The 18,930-nt window shown below is 43.8% G+C and overlaps 1 protein-coding gene across 4 annotated transcripts in view; it reads right to left on the bottom strand.

Annotated features, from left to right (window-relative positions):
• Positions 1 to 18,930, bottom strand: part of cacnb4a (calcium channel, voltage-dependent, beta 4a subunit) — a 53,547-nt gene that overhangs the window by 8,824 nt on the left and 25,793 nt on the right. For all 4 annotated transcript variants that reach the window (XM_085764768.1, XM_085764769.1, XM_085764770.1 and 1 more), the window contains 3 exons: positions 4,327 to 4,446; positions 2,018 to 2,140; positions 367 to 494 (listed from right to left, as the gene is read on the bottom strand). In XM_085764768.1, the coding sequence (XP_085620894.1) occupies positions 367 to 494; positions 2,018 to 2,140; positions 4,327 to 4,446 (371 nt within the window). The remainder of the gene's footprint in view (positions 1 to 366; positions 495 to 2,017; positions 2,141 to 4,326; positions 4,447 to 18,930) is intronic.

The following is an 18,930-nucleotide window of genomic DNA, read 5'->3' as shown; positions in this document are numbered from 1 at the left end:
AACTGTATTTTGCAATATAAATCTAATAGCTTTAATGAAATCTCTCGAGGTGAGAGGTCTTTTTTTCCGTGTTGTAAGTGAGGAGAGATAATGGCGCTCAGCATCTCTAATCACCTTGGAGGATGTAACACATCGCCCCATCTGATGGAAAATTCTGCGGTGGCTGCGACCCAGGCGCACCTCTGAGCGCCTGGACCACACAGCACCGCTTGGCTTTCATCCACCTGACTTCCTCCCTATCTGCCAGGCTCTAGTGGCTCTCTCCCCTCAGAAAAACCCTCCATCAAACTCTCTTTATCCCTCCTGATCCATGTGTCTACGCTGCTGATTCCTCTCACCTCCCAGTCCTCCTCCCTCTCCACTCACCCATGGAAGCGTCCTCTCTTCTGCTCCTGCTGGAGTCGGATGTTTTCCAGCTTCAGGGGGCTCGGGATGAAGCCGATGTCGCAGCCTTCCTTCACCAGGCGGCCGATCCACCAGTCGTTGTTGTACTTCTATAAAATAAAGAATAAAAAAAGGGATAAATTATCAGGATTTCTAAATATTCTGCAACATGCCTGGTAATAACTATTTTAATACTGTAGAATTAGCAATAGATTTACAATCTGATCCTAAAAACTCACATTCATTCACTGTATTCCAACCTGGTTCTGCATTATCTCATACCCTCATCATGCAACTAGATACAGAATCAAGAAGAAGAGCCTACATATATAATATTTAAAAAAAATGGTTGGTCTCAGAAATGTTTGGCTGATTTGTGACTGAAAATCAGTTTCTTTTCATTAAAATACAATTGGTTTCCAGTCAAAATCAACATTTATTATCCTAACAAATTCTCTTGACTATATTATTTAGATGTTCAGGTTCTCATGCATCATCCAGAAGCATCATCATCATGCTGCAGCAGGACAACGAGCTCAAACATGAAGCTGCCAGAGTCATAGAGGATGAAAACATGAAGAACGAGGAGTCCTGCAGCAGGTGGTCTCCCCCACACAGAGCTCTGATCTCAATATCATGCAGTCTGAGATCATATGAAGAGACAGTAGATGCTGAGACAGCTTGAATCCATAGAAGATTTGTGGAAAATTCTCCAAGACGCTTGAGGATAACTACCTGCCTTTGAAAAGTGCAAGTGCACTGAGAAGAACTGATGCTGTTTTAAATGTAAAAATACTCCAGGTTTCAGCTCGTCCATTGATGACTCCAGCTTTGTGAGCGATTGTTTCATCTTGTTATGTTCCTCTCTATATTTTTTGGTCCTTAGCTTCTCCAATTTTGCAAGTGTTATGGACCGGATGTGTTGCATGCCTTCCATAACACTAATAACTACTAACACTCAGATATTGATCTGATCTTTTTCATTCTGAATGAGGTCAAACAAGTAAAACAGATCTCTTCATCTTTAAAAGCATCCTCACTCATGGAGTCAAATAACACCAGGCAGAGTGACTCTTCCACTGTTAGATTCATTATTTTCTATACTGGAAAAAGATAAATCACTATAGTGCTTCAAGATGTTAGAAATTTGTTGTATAACAGGTTGTATAACAAATGGACAAACTCTATATACTGTAGTCTACTGATGAAGATAATCTAATTTGGAAGGTTAAATTCAGGGGTGAGACAGTTTTCTCTCTTATGAGTTTGGTTGCAGCCACTTTCTTTATCTGTCTGGTTTGGATAACTAGTTTTGTGATGTTGCCATGGTTACCTGCAGCTCAGTCCATGTTTTTACACAATTTTAAACACTTAAGCTGTTGGCTGGAGCTAAAGCATATTATATTAGTGGAGGGCTGCCAGCCAATCACAAAAGAGCGTTGTCTTTGGTAGTGAAAGAACAGTTTTGGTAACATGGTCCAACCCCATGAAAAAAAAAAGTTGATTAGATACACAGAAACACACAAAAGCAGATGTGCTCATGCGATTTACAAAGCGAATGTGAGTGAACTAAATTAAATCCTCCGCACGGCGCCACAGGTTTTAGCGTTACTGGATGGCGACTGAATTGTACCTCTTTGATGTGGAGGAAGTCCTTGGCATCAAAGGAGACGGCGGTGCCAGCCACAGGAACATCCTCATCCAACGCACCACAGTAGCTGACATTGGTCCTCACAGCAAAAGCCACCGCTTTGGTCTGAAAGGCAGACAGGGCGAAAAAAAAGTCATACTGTAAGAGCAATAAAACAGCAAAGGAAGAATATAATGGGTAAAGGTGACATAGATTAAAGCATAGATTACACAATAATGTGGAAATTCAACTGTTTCTAACAGATGCAGAAGCAGTAGTGTACACATGGAGATACACTAGTGAGTTTCCCTACAAGGGAGAGTCATTGCAGCACCGATGTGCTCATCAATGCTTCAGCCCAGGGCCGTTGCATGAGGTAAGAAAGTGATGGCAATTCTAGGGGCCCACAGCCCAGCAGGGCCCACAAATACCCCCAGTTTATTGCAGCCTCCCAGGCTGGAGAGCACCGGGCCTTTGTAGTCCGTGCTCCCCAACTTTGAAACTCTCTCCCCTTGGATCTCAGGCAGGCAACCTCAGTATCTTCTTTTAAATCCCTTCTTAAAACTCACTTTTATCAATTGGCCTTCCCTCTTCCTACTGTAACTTGATTGTATCGTATTTGCTGCTGATGTTATTGTACTCTTTTTAAATTGTTATTGCTCTATTTGTGTATTATTGTTTTAAATGTGAAGCACTTTGTAGTTTTAATTTCGATAAGTGCTATAGAAATAAAGTTATTATTATTATTAATATTGTTATTATTATTATGTTATTACACAGATATGACACAGTAATTACACATGAATTGTCTAAAACAGTAGCGTCTCTTACTGAATCGATACAGGATGCTATTATATCCCTACTCTAATGCTACATTATGTTTTCAAATTACATTATAGCAAGAACAGCTTTGAAAAAAAAAAGTTTAATGAGACATAGTACTATTAAAGAAGTACTATTAAATCAGAACGACAGGGAAGTTAAAGATAATACATAATCTATGAAAAATGTGGCAATGAAAAGTCAGGAGGCACTTCAGTGTTTTCTCTCAGGGGCCCTAGAATTACTAACAGCAGCCCTGCATCAGCTTCACACATGCGGCGAGCCTGCAGTGAGGGGCGGTGGTGGTGCTACAGAGATGCTATTTCAGACCTCCTGTCTGATGAAGGTGGCCGCCAGACATCAGCAGTGGTTATCACACCGCTAACACAGCACATGGCAGCAGAGGAGCTCAATCCAAAGATAAGCTCCTTCAAACACATCACATCTTATATATCTTTATCATTCGTCACCTTGTTGTTTGTATTTTTTGTACTATGATCAATAATACAGTAAACTAGATAATGATAAGGAGATTTTTGGTGGGTTTTACTTATCTTTTCTTGTACTATTTTGGCTTTAATTAAACCTTTTATGTCTACAACTGATTAACTTTTACATCTTGATTATATTCCAATATATAAACTGTTATTGTTGTTAGTCACAGTAGATTAATCGAAAATGTGCCATAAAGAAATATTGTATAAACGAGTGTTACATAAAGGAAAGATATGCTTCATTATGCACAGTTAACTTAATGATACATTAACCACAAACAAGGACAAATATCAACCCTGGAAATATGCACGAAGTTGAAACTTAGAAGAGACAATTTAGCTGTAACAGAGCATGCGTTAAAAAACAATTTGCATTATGTATCACATTAACTTTAACATCCTATACTTTGACAATGCGTCCTACCTCTAATATAACTAATATTTCAGTTTCACTGAGAGAAAATGACCAGAATAAGAAATGTTTCATCACATTGCTGCTGATCTGTAACCAGAGGCTTTTCCTCCTCACGTCACAGTGAGAAAACCACAAGTGTAAATGAGAAAATGAGAAAATGAATCATGACTGAACGACACGCAGCTGCTTTAGTTTCAGCGTTGGCTGCTAAATTGCATGTTAACTCACTGGTAACTCACTAACTGTTATGACTTCACTGTCTGGGACTTTACTTAGAATAGATCATGGTTAACATCAACAGTAACACTTGTGCTGTGTGGCATGGTGGCGCTGTGGTTGGCACTGTTGCCTCTCAGGTTGTGAGTTTGATTCCCAGCTCTGGGTGTGGTGAGAGTGTCAGATCTCTATACGCACTTTGACAACCTTTAGACAGCCACTAGTGCAGCAGTATTGAATCTTGTATCTTAACTTGTGCGATGAGATTACGTGTGTTCAAGTTCTCTTTGTGTGATATACAGTGCAGTATGAAGCTTTATTGTCAATAGAGAGTAGATACAGTACTAGTTCCCAGTGCAACTGACCTTTGCCCTCTCGAGCTGAACAGTGGCCTGCTGCTCCTTCTCCTGCCGGCCGCCCTCCTTTTCCTCCTCCAGGGACACATCCGAGTCTGATGGTCGGCTTGTGTAGGAATCAGCTGAGCCCTGGAGCGGCAACAGGACACAGAGGGTGGGAGTTATTTGCTGCTAGTAGAGATTTAAATGACATGTACTGTATTGGTGAAATTTGTTGATGTGACACGGATTAATCTCAACATCCAAGAGGTAAAATAATAATAATTTATAATGTGCAGTTTGACAGGTCCAACAATTAAATGCAAAAAAGTGCAAATAGATGCAGGACATAATAAGAGCCTGTTTCTTAAAACCAAAGAGATGAAGCAGTGTGTGTGTGTGTGTGTGTGTGTGTGTTGCTGTGTCATGTGACTCCTCTCCATACAGGATCAAAGGGTAAGAGATTAAAGACGAAGAACCGTCTCATGGGGAGGGTTCAGAAAGAAAGTGTGTGTTTTTTGCAGCGGAGGTTGTGGTTCAGGAGGTACAGCAGGTTGTCCTCCAATCAGAAGGTCAGTGGTTCAATGCCCTGCTCTTCCTGCATGCCGAAGTGCCCTTTGGCAAGATATTGCAGCTTGTAGTGAGAAGTGGTAGATGAGGATAGAAGACTATGGCTTTACTTATCGAAACAATTCAAATATAACAACTTATTTATTTAATCTGGAGTAAATATGAATTTGAATGTCAGAGGCGTTTTCCCCTTCTGTCTGCACTCTTGTAGAAAAGCTACTAAACCTTGAGTGAAGACGTTGCTTTGCTACACTGACCTCTATGGGTTGGAAGTCTGTTGCACTTCTGACAACAGAGAGACTCAAAATACAAGTTAAGGCAAAATGTGAATCTGAAGCTGTAATCATCTCCTCTCCATCTTTTCCTGGGTTATGAGCTGTTCAATAAATCTCAACATTTTGGGAAAATATGTTACATAATCTAAACAATATTCCCTTCCTCACCGAGTGTTTAACTAAACTTGTGTTATTGCAAGTCCTTCCTCCCTGCAGCTGTCAGACTCCACAACAAGAGCTGTTCTCAGCACAAAACTGTAATTTGTGTATATTTTTTCTTTCCGGTATTTATTTTTCTTCTACTCTATTACAAATACTGCTTTCTTTTTTACTGCTATTGCTATATACTTCTTTGCTGTTGTCTGCTGCTGCAACCCTGTAAATGTCCCTATTGTGGGAAGAATAAAGGATTATCTTATCTTACCTTATCTTATCTTAAATGATGGCAGTGGATACTGCTGTTTATTATTGAGTCTATTCAAAATCTCCCATAGGTGATCAGTGGCCATATCATTTGCATGTGATTGAAAGGTGATAATTCACATTATAATATTATAAGCTGCAGTTATTTACATCTTTCCTTCAGTCTGTATGTCTGGTCCAGGATATTCTGGTTTGTAAAGATGTTTCTTGGCGATTCCTTAAAATTACTGGTTATAATGTTTTTGTACGGTGTGTGTGTGTGTGTGTGTGTGTGTGTGTTTGTGTGTGTACTTCTGGGACTCAGTTGGTGTCTTGACCCCCCCCCCCCATCACCACAGCGCCTCAGGCTGCAGATCAGTCTCATACCATCACTATCACGGGAGTCATCTCCTTCCTCTCTCCCTCACCCCTCATCCTTATTAGCCACAAGCCAGTGGCTGCTGGGTTAGAGGGGCAGTAAAACCGCCCACCCACTTACTCAACACACAGAGAGAGAGAGGGTGAGAGAGGGAGATAGTGAACCGGAGAGGCAGCAGGATTACGACCGACTGGCTGAGGAAAATGTGCAAACATAAACAGAAGTAACAGTGGCTGCACACACAGAGACGCTGCTGGGGAGTCTCCCCCTCACCCCCACCCGCCACTCCCACCCCCCAACCCCAGCACAATGTGCTCATCAACCTCCAGCCTCGCATGCGGGGAAGCTGCCCACCCTGCAGTGAGGGGTGGGCGCTGCCGAGGAGACGTCTTAGTGGAGACATCAGCAGTGATGATCACACCACATCCACATCCACATCCACATCCACATCCACATCCACAGCAGCAGCAGCAGCAGCAGCAGCAGACCTTGAACCAAGGCCAGCAGGCTTTCAACACAGTACAAAGATGAGGCTCCTTTAATACTGTCTTTTATACAGACTCTTATATTCCACCTTGTGTTTTTTTTTTTTATCATCCTCAATCTCATAACTCTAATCTATTTTTTTCTTCACTATGAACTACAGGGCTATAATACTAAATAATGTAGCTGATTAATTTGGCTGCTTCTTGTCTCTTTCATGGTGCAGATATTTTTATTCTGTGTAAATTGATTTAATAATTGATTTTTTTTATAGCATACAACACACAGAATCAAGAAAGAACAAGAAAAGAAAAAATAAATACTGATTTGTTCCAACATGCAAAGATAAGAATTATATAAACAGAATAATAGCATATAAAAGGCTGGTTAAAAAAAAAGAGAAAAAGATACATTTGCATAGAATATAATTGTCAATATCATCATACATAATTTGGTCAGATAATTGTGTTTTCCTGATGTAAAGGTTGCCTCGCAGTGAGGAACTAGTATGAATATTTTGTCCTCCCTTTTGTTGAAGTTGAGAAAACATTAAAAAACACTCAGACAGACCAACTTCTGAAGGATCGGATTGGATGGTTGGTCCAGTGGGGCGGGGCTGAGAAAGGTGGCTGCCTTATTGTGACATCACAAAGTCACAGAGGTCCTGACAGCTCATTTTAAGGCTCAGTTTCTGAAAACTGTCTGTGTGCATTTCTCTGTGGACTGATATTTTGATACTTTCCCAGTATTACAAGTTATAGACCTGACACCTTTAAATGGCAACTTACTCAATATGTAAATGCACCAGATTGCTGCACCACTGCTTACTGATATTTGGCCAAAACCACAGTCAAATCCTAAGCATCAAGGTGACTGAGTCAGCACCACGTCACCTGCTCCTGAGTGTGAAATGAAAAGCGAAGTCTTTACACACCTGAGCAGGGGCCTGTATCCCCGGCTAATGGACCTGTATTATAGAGCCATCAATCATCAGAGATGGATAAATCCACAGGGCGCACTGCCACCATTTTAAAGCAGCGCTGCAGACAGCTATGATGCATGTGTGGCTGCGCTATCTCGGCTCAGAGGACTTCACCTTTGGCTGACCATTACTGTAGCTGTTTGTGTTCCCATGTGGGATATCTGGCTTCAGGTCCAATTTGTTACAACTGCACCGTGTAATAAAAAGCTCCAATGTGTTGGAGCTACTGTGAGTAAATGTTTATACACTGTATAATGGGTGTGCATTGTTGTAATGTGTTTCTCCCTTAAACTTGTCACAGTAATGCAGTCAGTTTAAACATGTCAGTGCTGCTGCGGTACCGTTCTCTCTAAACTCAGCTTGTGAAGTTTTATTTTAAACACAGTACAATAACGATGTGACAATGAATAATATGTTTAATCCATTTCAATATCATATTTATAGAAACAATAAAGATAACAAAAAAGAACAGTGCCCTCCATAGGCTTCATTATCCTAAAACATCATGGTCTCTATTTAACCATTTCATAATCTGATGTCTCCCAAATGTGAGGATTTGGTGCTTTGCTTAGTCTTATATATAATAAGTTGTTGATCAATTGTCATCTCTGCTTTAACATATTGTGATAGGTATTTTCTTTATAGCCCAATCAATTGCTTGATAAGTCAAAAAATAATAATGATAATAACAAAACTTGCAAGAATATGTGATAATGAAAATAATTGTTAATTGCAGTCCTGTTACTGATTCTTCTTATTTTTATATCAAACTTCAGATTCCTTATAGTATCAAAACTTATAGGTTCATAAACAGGCATAAAACTTGAAGAGTTGAATATTAATGACACTGTGCAATAACTGTGCAACCAACTGCAAGCACAAGCTAACCTCAATTGTTGCTTTGTAACATATTGTTTAAATGCTACATGAGCTCTCTTTCAGGTGAACTGAGCTAAGTATTCCTGTGCTAAGCACCTAAAACATATATAACAGTGTTATTATATAACTGATGGACGTGAATTCACACCAAAGCAGCTTTTTTTTCACTCCCCCACTCTCTCTTCCGAGTCCCATTAGCTTGTTGTTCTGTCTCGGTGATGGAGTGAGATGTTGTCGCTGTATGACACAAAGTCCACGCTTCACGCTACACCACAGCTGAGTAATCACTCCATTAGCATAAACACTGGACGCCAGCCCCATAGGCAGCGAACAGCGAGCTTAGTACACACAGACTCTCTGTGGTCCACGAGCTAATTACTGCTCATCATGGCTCTCCAGTGCAGGTACTGTATAGTGTTTATTTATTTGTTAGGAATCGGATCCCCATTAGCTGTGCTCTAAAGCACCGCTAGTCTTCCTGGGGTCCACATTTAAAAACAGTACATCTAAACATACATATTCATATATATTTTCTATGTTCATGATGGATAAACTGTTCTTTCCTTAATTTACATACCTTACTTCTAAAATAGTCATTCAAATGGTTTGCAATTTCTTTGGGTTTAGTGATTAAGGTACCTATATAAGTTGGTTGTGGAGATTGATTTCGGCCCATTCTACTTGTTGCGGCTTCCAAACAAACCTTTAAAGCCGCTGAGAGTATGAGGTTGGGTCCTCAGGTACGTAGATTTGTGACGCGCTATAGTAGATTTTGATAAAGATACGCTGAGATCCAACAATGCTTTTGGTGCATTTATTGTGAAACAAAACAGCACAGAGCTATCACAGCGCAGCAAGGGTGGATAAACGTAAAAATGAGACTGGCAGATTAAACAGGAAAAAAGGGTGATTAATGAATGAATGAGTAGCGGTCAACAAAAATTACGGCTACTCCCAACCCTGACTCTCTCTCTCTCTCTCTCTCTCTCTCTCTCTCTCTCTCTCTCCCTCATCTGTGTCACCGGTGAGTGCCCACCTTTACGCACACACACTTCCACACGCACACACGCCTACTCCCAGGTGAACCACCCACTCTGCAACACACACACACACACACACACACTCAAACACACCGTGCTGCTCATCTTCAGCCTGTATGTCTCTTACACACCAGCCCCTAATTATTAGGTCTCACATAATAATTCACATTTCAAACACAATAGGAGACATAATAAATCATCATATCAATTTCAACGATAATGCAAAAATGTCTAATAAATTGCTCAAGTCCATGAAAAAGTCATTACAACGAATATTCCTTCTTCTGGTCGTCATGACCGATTAGTGCAAAGAAAGTCCATCTGACGTCCGAAAACACAAAGTCCATATAGAGGTCAGCAACGTCCTCATGCTGCCTCCTCCTTCTCCAGCAACAAACACACCTTGGATATGGGTCTGTCCAAGCAACTGGTTCTTGTCTTAATCCGAATTTGACGCACAAATCCCTTGCGATCCGGAAAAGTTTGCAAGACACGTCCCATAACCCAAGAATTACGAGGTGCAGTACTGTCCATAAGCAAAACTAGATCTCCTGCGACAAGGTTTCTCTGGACCCCAGTCCATCTCTGTCGTTCCTGTAACAGAGGCAGGTACTCCTTTGTCCAGCGCTTCCAGAACAGATCAGATATGTACTGGACTTGTCTCCATCTTCTTTGTGCGTACAGGTCTGCTGCTTGGAACTCTCCAGGTGGTAATGAAGGCTGGTTTTTAAGCAGTAACAGATGGTTCGGCGTCAGTGCTTCCAGGTCGTTAGGATCTGTGGAGGCCTTGGTGATGGGCCTGCTGTTAATAATGGCTTCCACTTCGCAAAGAACTGTGTGGAGTCCCTCCTCATCCAAGCGTTGTACTTTGAGAGTGGAGTTCAGGACTTTCCTCACCGATCTAATAAGCCTTTCCCACACTCCTCCATGATGTGATCCAGCAGGGGGGTTGAACGTCCACTTAATGCCCTTTTGGAGTAACACATCATGCACCTGTGCCTGGTTCCACTGCGCAATCGTTGTTTTTAGCTCACGTTCTGCACCCACAAAATTTGTCCCATTATCAGAGCGCAGCTCGCGGACCTGTCCTCTTCTGGCTATAAAACGCCTTAGTGCATTTATGAAGGAGTCAGTGTCCAGAGAAGGTGCCACCTCGATGTGAATAGCTCTCAATACAAGACAGGTAAATAGGACACCATACCTCTTCACTGTACTCCTCCTGCTCCTCACTTCGATGGGTCCAAAATAATCAACCCCTACACAAGTGAATGGAGGTTCATCAGGCTTGAGTCGGTCTGTGGGCAAGTCTGCCATCTGCTGGCAAACTGGAGTGGCATTAAGTCTTCTGCAGATGGTGCACTTCGACAGAACTCTCCTAATGGCAGTACTTGCTCCTGTCATCCAGTATTTCTCCCTGAGCTTGGACAACATGTGGTTGCGGCCACTGTGTCCTACCTCTTGATGTATATTTCTCAGCAACAGGGTAGAAATATGAAGGTCTTTTGCCAGAATGATAGGATGCTTAGACTCCAAAGGCAGTGCTGCTTTGCTAAGCCGTCCTCCCACACGCAAGACTCCATCCTCCAGCCTTGGACACAACTTGTACAGGTGACTATTTTTCTTGACATTTTGTCCCTTTTCCAGACATGAGAGCTCCTCAAAAAACTTTCTCTTCTGGCAAAACTGAATTATGGCCAGTTCAGCCTTGTCAATGTCCTCCACTGTAGGAGCACCAAGGACAGCTGCACCTTTAAATGTGCACCTTTCCTGCTCCAACATTCTCTGTTGCTGCATGCTCTCTTCACTCTGATTGGCTATTAGCCTTTTTCTCTTCCTGATACAGGACCACAACCATTCCTTGTATTTCAGCCACCACGCCACAGCTTTCTTCAATCGGATCCACGAGGAATAATGATGGATCAGGTGAGTAGTGGGATCCTCTTCAGCTTGTACAGCATTGACAACAGCAGTTTTCTTCACCTCTGGATCGTCCTGAGGGAGATGACTCACAGGCTCAGGGTTCACAGGCCATTCCGTTTCAGGTTGGCAAAGAAACGGCGGTCCTGTTAACCAGAGTCTGTCCTTCAGAAATGCCTCCACTTTGAGCCCTCTGGATGCTGCGTCTGCTGGATTTGAAGCTGTATCCACGTATCTCCACTGAGCAGGGTGAGATGATTTCAGGATCTCCGAAACACGATTGGCAACAAACACCTTAAATCTGGAGCTTTCGTTGTTAATGTATTTCAGCACAGAAGCACTATCAGTCCAAAACACAGATTCCTGAAGACTCATGTGTAGTTCTTTCTTCCACAGGACATCCATGCGACTGGCCATTGTTGCAGCAATCAGTTCCATTCTTGGAATTGTAACTGTCTTCAGCGGGGCAACACGAGCCTTTCCCATAATGAAAGCACTGTGCATTTGGAGGTGCTCATTCTGTAACAGCAGGTAAGTGACTGTACCATAGCCTTCCTCAGAAGCATCGCAGAAATGGTGTAGTTGCGCAGTAATAACATCTCCAAACTCCAGAGGTTTTAGACATCTGGGCAGCTCAAAGTTGTCCAGTAGGTGGAGCCCTTGCACCCACTTAAGCCACTCTTTGGAGACAGTCTCTGGTATGGGATCATCCCAACCAACTCCTCTTCTGCACAAATCCCTCAAGATCCTTTTTGCTGTCAGAACAAGGGGACTTAAAGTGAAATTCCGGCGTAAGTGTAAACCATGGTCAAACACACCGTAACACCGAGTTAGACCCAGCCTCGAGAGATCAATTTGCCCGACCGCTACATTCACGAGATCCACCAACTTCAGCAAATACCGCAATATCGCCACACACGGCGCTGTCCGGATCCACTGTCTGACCGCAACCAAAACGCCACCATTTGCCCAAAATAATGCTCAGAACTGCACCAAATGTCATCAATAGTACACACAGGGTCCCAGCACGTAGTACGAGTTGTCAAACATCTGCTAGCTTTGCCTGTTTTCTTTAGCAAGGAGATGCAACTCAACTCACCTACTTCTCCTCCGGGAGCCGCTTGTTGGTGTGGAAGCCCTGACGAGTCGATCACCGAGTGCACCGGAGTTCCGCAGCTCAATCAACAATTACCTCATGGAAATACAATCAGAGTTTTTTTTTTTTTTATCTTGCATATCACTTTATAACTATTATTATCGAGTGCTGGCCACGATATAGGCGCAAATGAGCATTTTTAAGAGCTGCGGAACTCCGGTGCACTCGGTGATCGACTCGTCAGGGCTTCCTCACCAACGAGCGGCTCCCGGAGGAGAAGTAGGTGAGTTGAGTTGCATCTCCTTGCTAAAGAAAACAGGCAAAGCTAGCAGATGTTTGACAACTCGTACTACGTGCTGGGACCCTGTGTGTACTATTGATGACATTTGGTGCAGTTCTGAGCATTATTTTGGGCAAATGGTGGCGTTTTGGTTGCGGTCAGACAGTGGATCCGGACAGCGCCGTGTGTGGCGATATTGCGGTATTTGCTGAAGTTGGTGGATCTCGTGAATGTAGCGGTCGGGCAAATTGATCTCTCGAGGGGGGGTCTAACTCGGTGTTACGGTGTGTTTGACCATGGTTTACACTTACGCCGGAATTTCACTTTAACATGCCCAGAGGGTCATAAATGGAGCTTACAGTAGAAAGGATGCCTCTGCGGTTGAGTGGTCTGTCCTTCCATACAATTTTGAATTTAAAGGTGTCTGACTTGATACACCACTCTACACCCAGCACTCTTTCAATGGGCACAAACTCCCGGTCCAGGTCCAACTGCTCCATGCCTTTAGCTCTGCGGGGCTCTGGGATGGTCTTGAGCACTTCAGATCTGTTACTGTGCCACTTGGTCAAACAGAATCCCCCTTTAGCGCACAGAGACATGAGCTCATGACAGAGGGTCAGTGCCTCCTCCTCTGTTGCAACTGCCACCAAACAATCATCCACATAAAAGCAGTGCTGCAGCTTGTCCACTGTCTCCTCCTTATGTTCATGTCCAAAATCCTCTGCACATTTCCTGAGGGCAAAGTTGGCACAGCTAGGGGAGGATGTAGCTCCGAAAAGATGTACCTTCATCCTGTATTCACATGGTGCTTGGTTCAAGTCTCCTTGTGACCACCAGAGGAATCGCAACAGATCAGCATCATCTGGGGGCACTTGCACCTGGTGAAACATAGCTTCTATGTCAGCCATGATGACCACAGGTTCCGTCCTGAACCTGGTCACAACTCCAATCAGTGAGCTGGTTAGATCGGGCCCTTGCAACAGCTCTTCATTCAGAGATTGTCCTTTGTAACTGGCACCACAATCAAACACAACTCGGAGTTTTCCCTTTGTCGGGTGATAGACACCATGGTGCGGTATATACCAGACCCTGCCATCACTTCTTTCCAGCTCTGCATCAGGAACCTTTTCAGCATAACCTTTACCAAGTAGATCGTTAATAAAGGTGTTATACTCCCTGTAAAACACTGGATCCCTCTGGAGCCTCCTCTTCAGATGGTTTTGACGCTGTTCCACCACTTTCCTGTTATTTGGCATGCTGATGTTTGAATTTTTCAAAGGCAGGGCGACCTGGTAATGACCATTGACATGTTTGGCTGACTTTGTGACCATGTCCATGAACCTCAGGTCTTCCCTGGACAGACCCACTTGTTCCTCCACAGCAGATTCTGGAAAGTCCATCTTAAATTGCTGTTGCCACAGTTCATCCAAATTTACAATGGACACACGGTTCACAGTTACTGGCTGCTCACAGTAATTGGCCTCTCCACCGTTTCCTGTCAGTGGTCCATTTACCGTCCAGCCCAGCACTGTCCTTATAGCGTAGGGTCCATTGTGCTCACTGCGGATGACTTCCAGCGGTTCCATGGCTCGTGGAACATTCGTTCCAATCAGCAACTCAATTCCAGCCTCAATCTGTGGTAAGGAGATGTGTTTTAAATATGGCCACCTTGTCAGATCCTTATTTGTGGGTATGTTTGCTTTGTGGACTGGCATTGACAACTGAGTGTACGCTTTTGGCAACTCAATGAAGCTGTCATCTTCAAGTGCTGCCACCTCCAGCTCTGGCACAATGTAGCTACTGACCACCTTCTCCTGCCCCATGGTCCTGAGAAGAATGTTGGCTCTCTTCCCAGACAAATTGAGCTTCTGCTTCAGACTCTCAGTACAGAACACCGCAGTACTTCCCTGGTCCAAAAAGGCGTATGTGAGAATGATTTTATTGCCCTTCTTCGCCTTCACTTGGATCGGCACGATAGGAAGCTTGCAATCCATCTCACCAGCCCCTGTAAGCCCACTGGAAACCAAGGTGTCGTCCACTGTAACCTGGATGCTTCTCTCAGCCGGTTCTGCCGTTGCCACACTATCCTTATGGAGCACAGTTGGATGTCTTAGGCCACACTTCGAGCAGGAAATCTTCCTTTGGCAATTTTTGCTTATGTGTCCTATACACAGGCAGCGAAAACAAGCACCATTTTCCTTCAGGAAGTCAATTTTCTCTTTGTGTGCCATTTTTTCCAACCGCGCACACACATCCAATGTGTGTCCTCCAGTGCAGCAGGGACAGATCTTCTTAGCTGGTGGTTTTATGTATGTAACTTTATTCGCAGGTTGAGCTGTTCTCTCCACACGATTCACTGTGGTAGCGAAGCTGGTTCCTCTGATGCTGGAGCGAGGGGGAGGTTTGTGTCTCATTTGTTTAGTTGTTATAACAGTGTCCTGAATGTTTCCAAACACAGGGTCTGTCAAGATTTTTACCTGTTTTTCAACAAAGTTGGCAATGTCCACAAACCTTGCTCTCCTGTTGTACCTTTCCTGCAGGTCACATGCGTCGCACCTCCAGCGGTCTCGGAGTTTGTACGGCAGTTTTTTGATGATTTCCACCATGTTTGTGGGTGTGTCCAGATCATTTAAATACTGCACATCCTCCAAAGCGTTGCAGCATCCACGCAGAAAGAGGCCGTACTCCTGGAGGGCTTTCACATCTTCTGTTTTAATAGTGGGCCATGACAAAGCTCTCTCCATGTATGCTGCTGCCACCTTTTGCTCATTGCCATAATGCTCTTTCAATAGAGCCTTTGCCTTCACATATCCTCTGCTCGACTCAATGTGCTGACAGCTCCTCACTAGTCCCTTTGCATGCCCTTTGGTGTATTGTTCAAGGAAGTAGAGTCTGTCACAGTTGTTGCTGGTGTTTCGCTCAACTCCATTTTCAAATGCTTTAATAAACGAATGGTATTTGAGTGGGTTACCATCGAAAATGGGAATTTCCCTTTTTGGGAGTGCTGAGAGGCATTGTTGTTGCATCAAGAGTGTTGAAATTTCATTTTGTTTTCTCATTATGTCCAGCACACTGTCGTTTTGTGATGCATCAGTTTGTGTAACATTGGTCACAGGATCTTCAGGAGTGGCTAGATAACGTTGGAGCATGTAAGAAGGACCTGGGAGATGTTTTATGTCAGGTAAGTGAGTGACTTTAGGCTTCACAACTGTCTGCGTGGTTTCAATTGCGTTGGGTTTTAGTTTAACTGGCAGTGATGGGACAAATTCCGTAGCATTGATGTTAAGTTGTTGTTTTGAGCATGTCTTTTCATAGTATGAATTCATCCCATCTGAAACCTTTGACTTTGATTTACTGCCAACACTGCTTTGTGATTTTATAACACTTAGTTTTGCCATTTCCTCAGCGATTTCATTCTCCAGTAAAAGCTCTTCTCTTCTTTTGCGTAGCTTTAACTCCTCTTCATCCAATGCATGTTTTTCCTTTAATGCCTTTTGTTTTGCTGCCAAAATCGCAAGATTTGTTTCCGTTTTTAAGCGAGCAGATGAGCGTGAAGCCAAGGATGAGGAATGATGTGAGCGTGATTTCTTGGTTGCATTTGAGATGCTGTCACAGGGCTGTAGTTCATCCTGGGGATCTTGTTCAGTGGGAACAAGTACTGGAGGGTCTGTAACGCCGCATTATGTAATAATGACGCATTATGTAATAATGTAATAAATCTTCACGTCATTATGTAATAACGCCGCATTTTGTAATAATCTGCCGTATTTTGTAATAAAAATCTTGAACGCAATATGTAATAAACTTCGCCGCATTTTGTAATAAGTTGTTACATTTTGCATCACTTATTACATATTGCGGGTGTTACATTTTTTTATGAAAAAAATGTAATAATTTGGTGTATTATGTAATAAACCACCAAAATGGAGAAAAAACATTAACAATAATACACGCTGCTCCTCCTCCCCGCTGAGCAGAGCGGTCTCCTCCGACAGCGGGTCCCACACGGATGGTAACCGCTCCGCGTCTCCCCCCCCGCCCCCCCCCCCCCCCCCTTGCCCACCGACAATAATACGCCCGGGTCATGTTCGTCTGTGGAGGGATGACATGGACCACGGTCCGACTGGAGCTCCAGGCCGGGTCCAGCTCTGCTCCAGCAGCGGCAGGGGCGGCTGGGATCACCGCCCCCGGAGCCGCAGCTGGGGCGAGCTGGGGGGGGTCCACCACCCCAAAGCTGGGGAACTGCCCATTGGTCCGACCTCCCATTGGTTCGACCTCCCGTTACTCCGACAAAATCAACCACAAGTCGGACCAATAGGAGGTCGAACCAGTGGGTGGTCCCGTTAGTTCGAACTGTCATCGCTACTTTGTGACAAGCTCTTCCATTGATAGGAGCATGCAGCTTTCTCTCTCTCTCTCTCTCTCTCTCTCTCTCTCTCTCTCTCTCTCTCTCTCTCTCTACGCACATCACACACATACACGCGCGGCCCAGAATATCACCATATTCAGTCAGAGAGCCAGATCATGTCAGATCGCGCACAACCATCATAAATGCTGATCAAGATGTGTAAACTGATAATCAAAGCCCCCCCCTCCGCTCGAGCACGGCTGAACCTGGCTTGAGCTCACTTCACGGGCGCGAGCCTGCTGCAGCCGCTGCTGCTGCTGACAGCAGACTGAGAGAGAGAGAGAGAAAAGTAAATTTGGCTTTGGTTAGGTTCAGGCAATGAAGAAAAGTGTTGGTTAAGTTTAGTAAAAAACACCAGGTAGAGGCTAGACAGGCTGGAAGCATAATGAGCCTTATATGTTATTAATATGAAGTGCTTGTTATGCACATGATCCGTTTGATCCCAGAAAGGAAAAAAGGATCAATGCGCAGCCTCCGTTTCCTTCCTGATTGCGTCCGTCTGTCTGTTCGGAGTGGGAGAGAGAGAGAGAGAACCCAATCCACCTGTCTGTAATGTAAGTTTGATTTGATATGAGTGTCAAGGTTTAATTACGGACACTAATGAGCGCGCAGCAGTGCGTAAAAGTCGTGCGTAATGACAGCTCCTCGTTGGTGAAACATAATAAACTGCACCTCTTCTTCCACGTGTGTCTTATTGACAGGTGGAGCCTATATGAATAATGATATAAATGCATAGTGAACGGTAAAAATGTAGAGTTTGACTAATAACTAGTCCAGTTCGAACTACAGTAATGAGGACCTCCCATTAGTTCGAACTCTCATTACTTCGAATTGTCGGACTTATGGGAGGTCGGACCAGTGCCATGGACCCGTCGAGCTGTGGGATTTCATCGGGCTGATGATGCTGGAAGTGATTTTGCCTCTGATTTTCACCAGATTTAACATTTTATCAAAATTTGCCCAGCTGATCCATTTACATTACTACTGAAAAATTATCATCATTTGTAAGCAGCAGCTGTAAAACGAGAACCAGTCCCAGAAGCTCCAGGCCCGGAGAACCAGAGAGGGGGCCCTGCCAGAGCGCTCCCCAAGAATGGTGCATCGCCGCCCGGGTAAAATACGTGAGGGAGAGGGCTGGATGATTTGACGCTTTTTTCAAAACTCCGATCTAAAATATCAGATTATACCACTTTCCCTTGGTCGATTGAGGTCCAGTAAAAAGTATGATGGTCTTTTAACTCTCATCTAGCCATGTGTGTATTATGATGTCATGTTTTTTTTATAATATTTTTTTTAATTTTACATACTCATCGCTCATTATTAATAATACTGCACAACTGAAAGGTGAGTTTGAGGGTCCTGTGTGCATGGTGAGTGAGTGAGTGAGTGAGGTGGAGCAGAGGAAGAAGTGAGAGCTGTCTGATAAAGTTTGTGTTATGTTGTTGTATAGTTACTTGGGTCGGACGCTACAATATCAATAAAAACATGTGCTTAACATAGACGTCGGCGCGAAATAGCCGCGGAGCGGAGCCAGTTTCCTTTAACAGATTGTGCCAGATGCGCCAGAGCGCGCACCTCTGTGCCAGGCTCGTGCTCTGCAGCGATTTGTTTATTCATCTTAACAGAGCGCGAGCGAGATTTAACACACACATTCACACAGGCGACACACACATACGGGCTACACATGATACACATACCCACACACACACACATCTGAGGGGCCGAGGCGCCTGCCGAGCGGCACGCAGAAAAGCGCATCTGGTGGCGTGCCCCTCAGGGAGCACCCAGGTGGTCAGTGGGATAGATAGATAGATAGATAGTTAGATTTGACCGTCCTACTGGTTTTAGAAATTAATTCATATTTATGATTCATGCATGCTGGTATGCTTAAAGTCAGTGTTATTCTGATGGTCCTAATGTCTT

This window comes from Trachurus japonicus, chromosome 21, assembly GCF_045865225.1.
Source record: "Trachurus japonicus isolate A0001 chromosome 21, Traja_1.0".
Classification (NCBI taxonomy): Eukaryota; Metazoa; Chordata; class Actinopteri; order Carangiformes; family Carangidae; genus Trachurus; species Trachurus japonicus.
The sequence above is the reverse complement of the archived record's forward strand: the minus strand, read 5'-3'. Positions and strand labels throughout refer to the sequence as shown.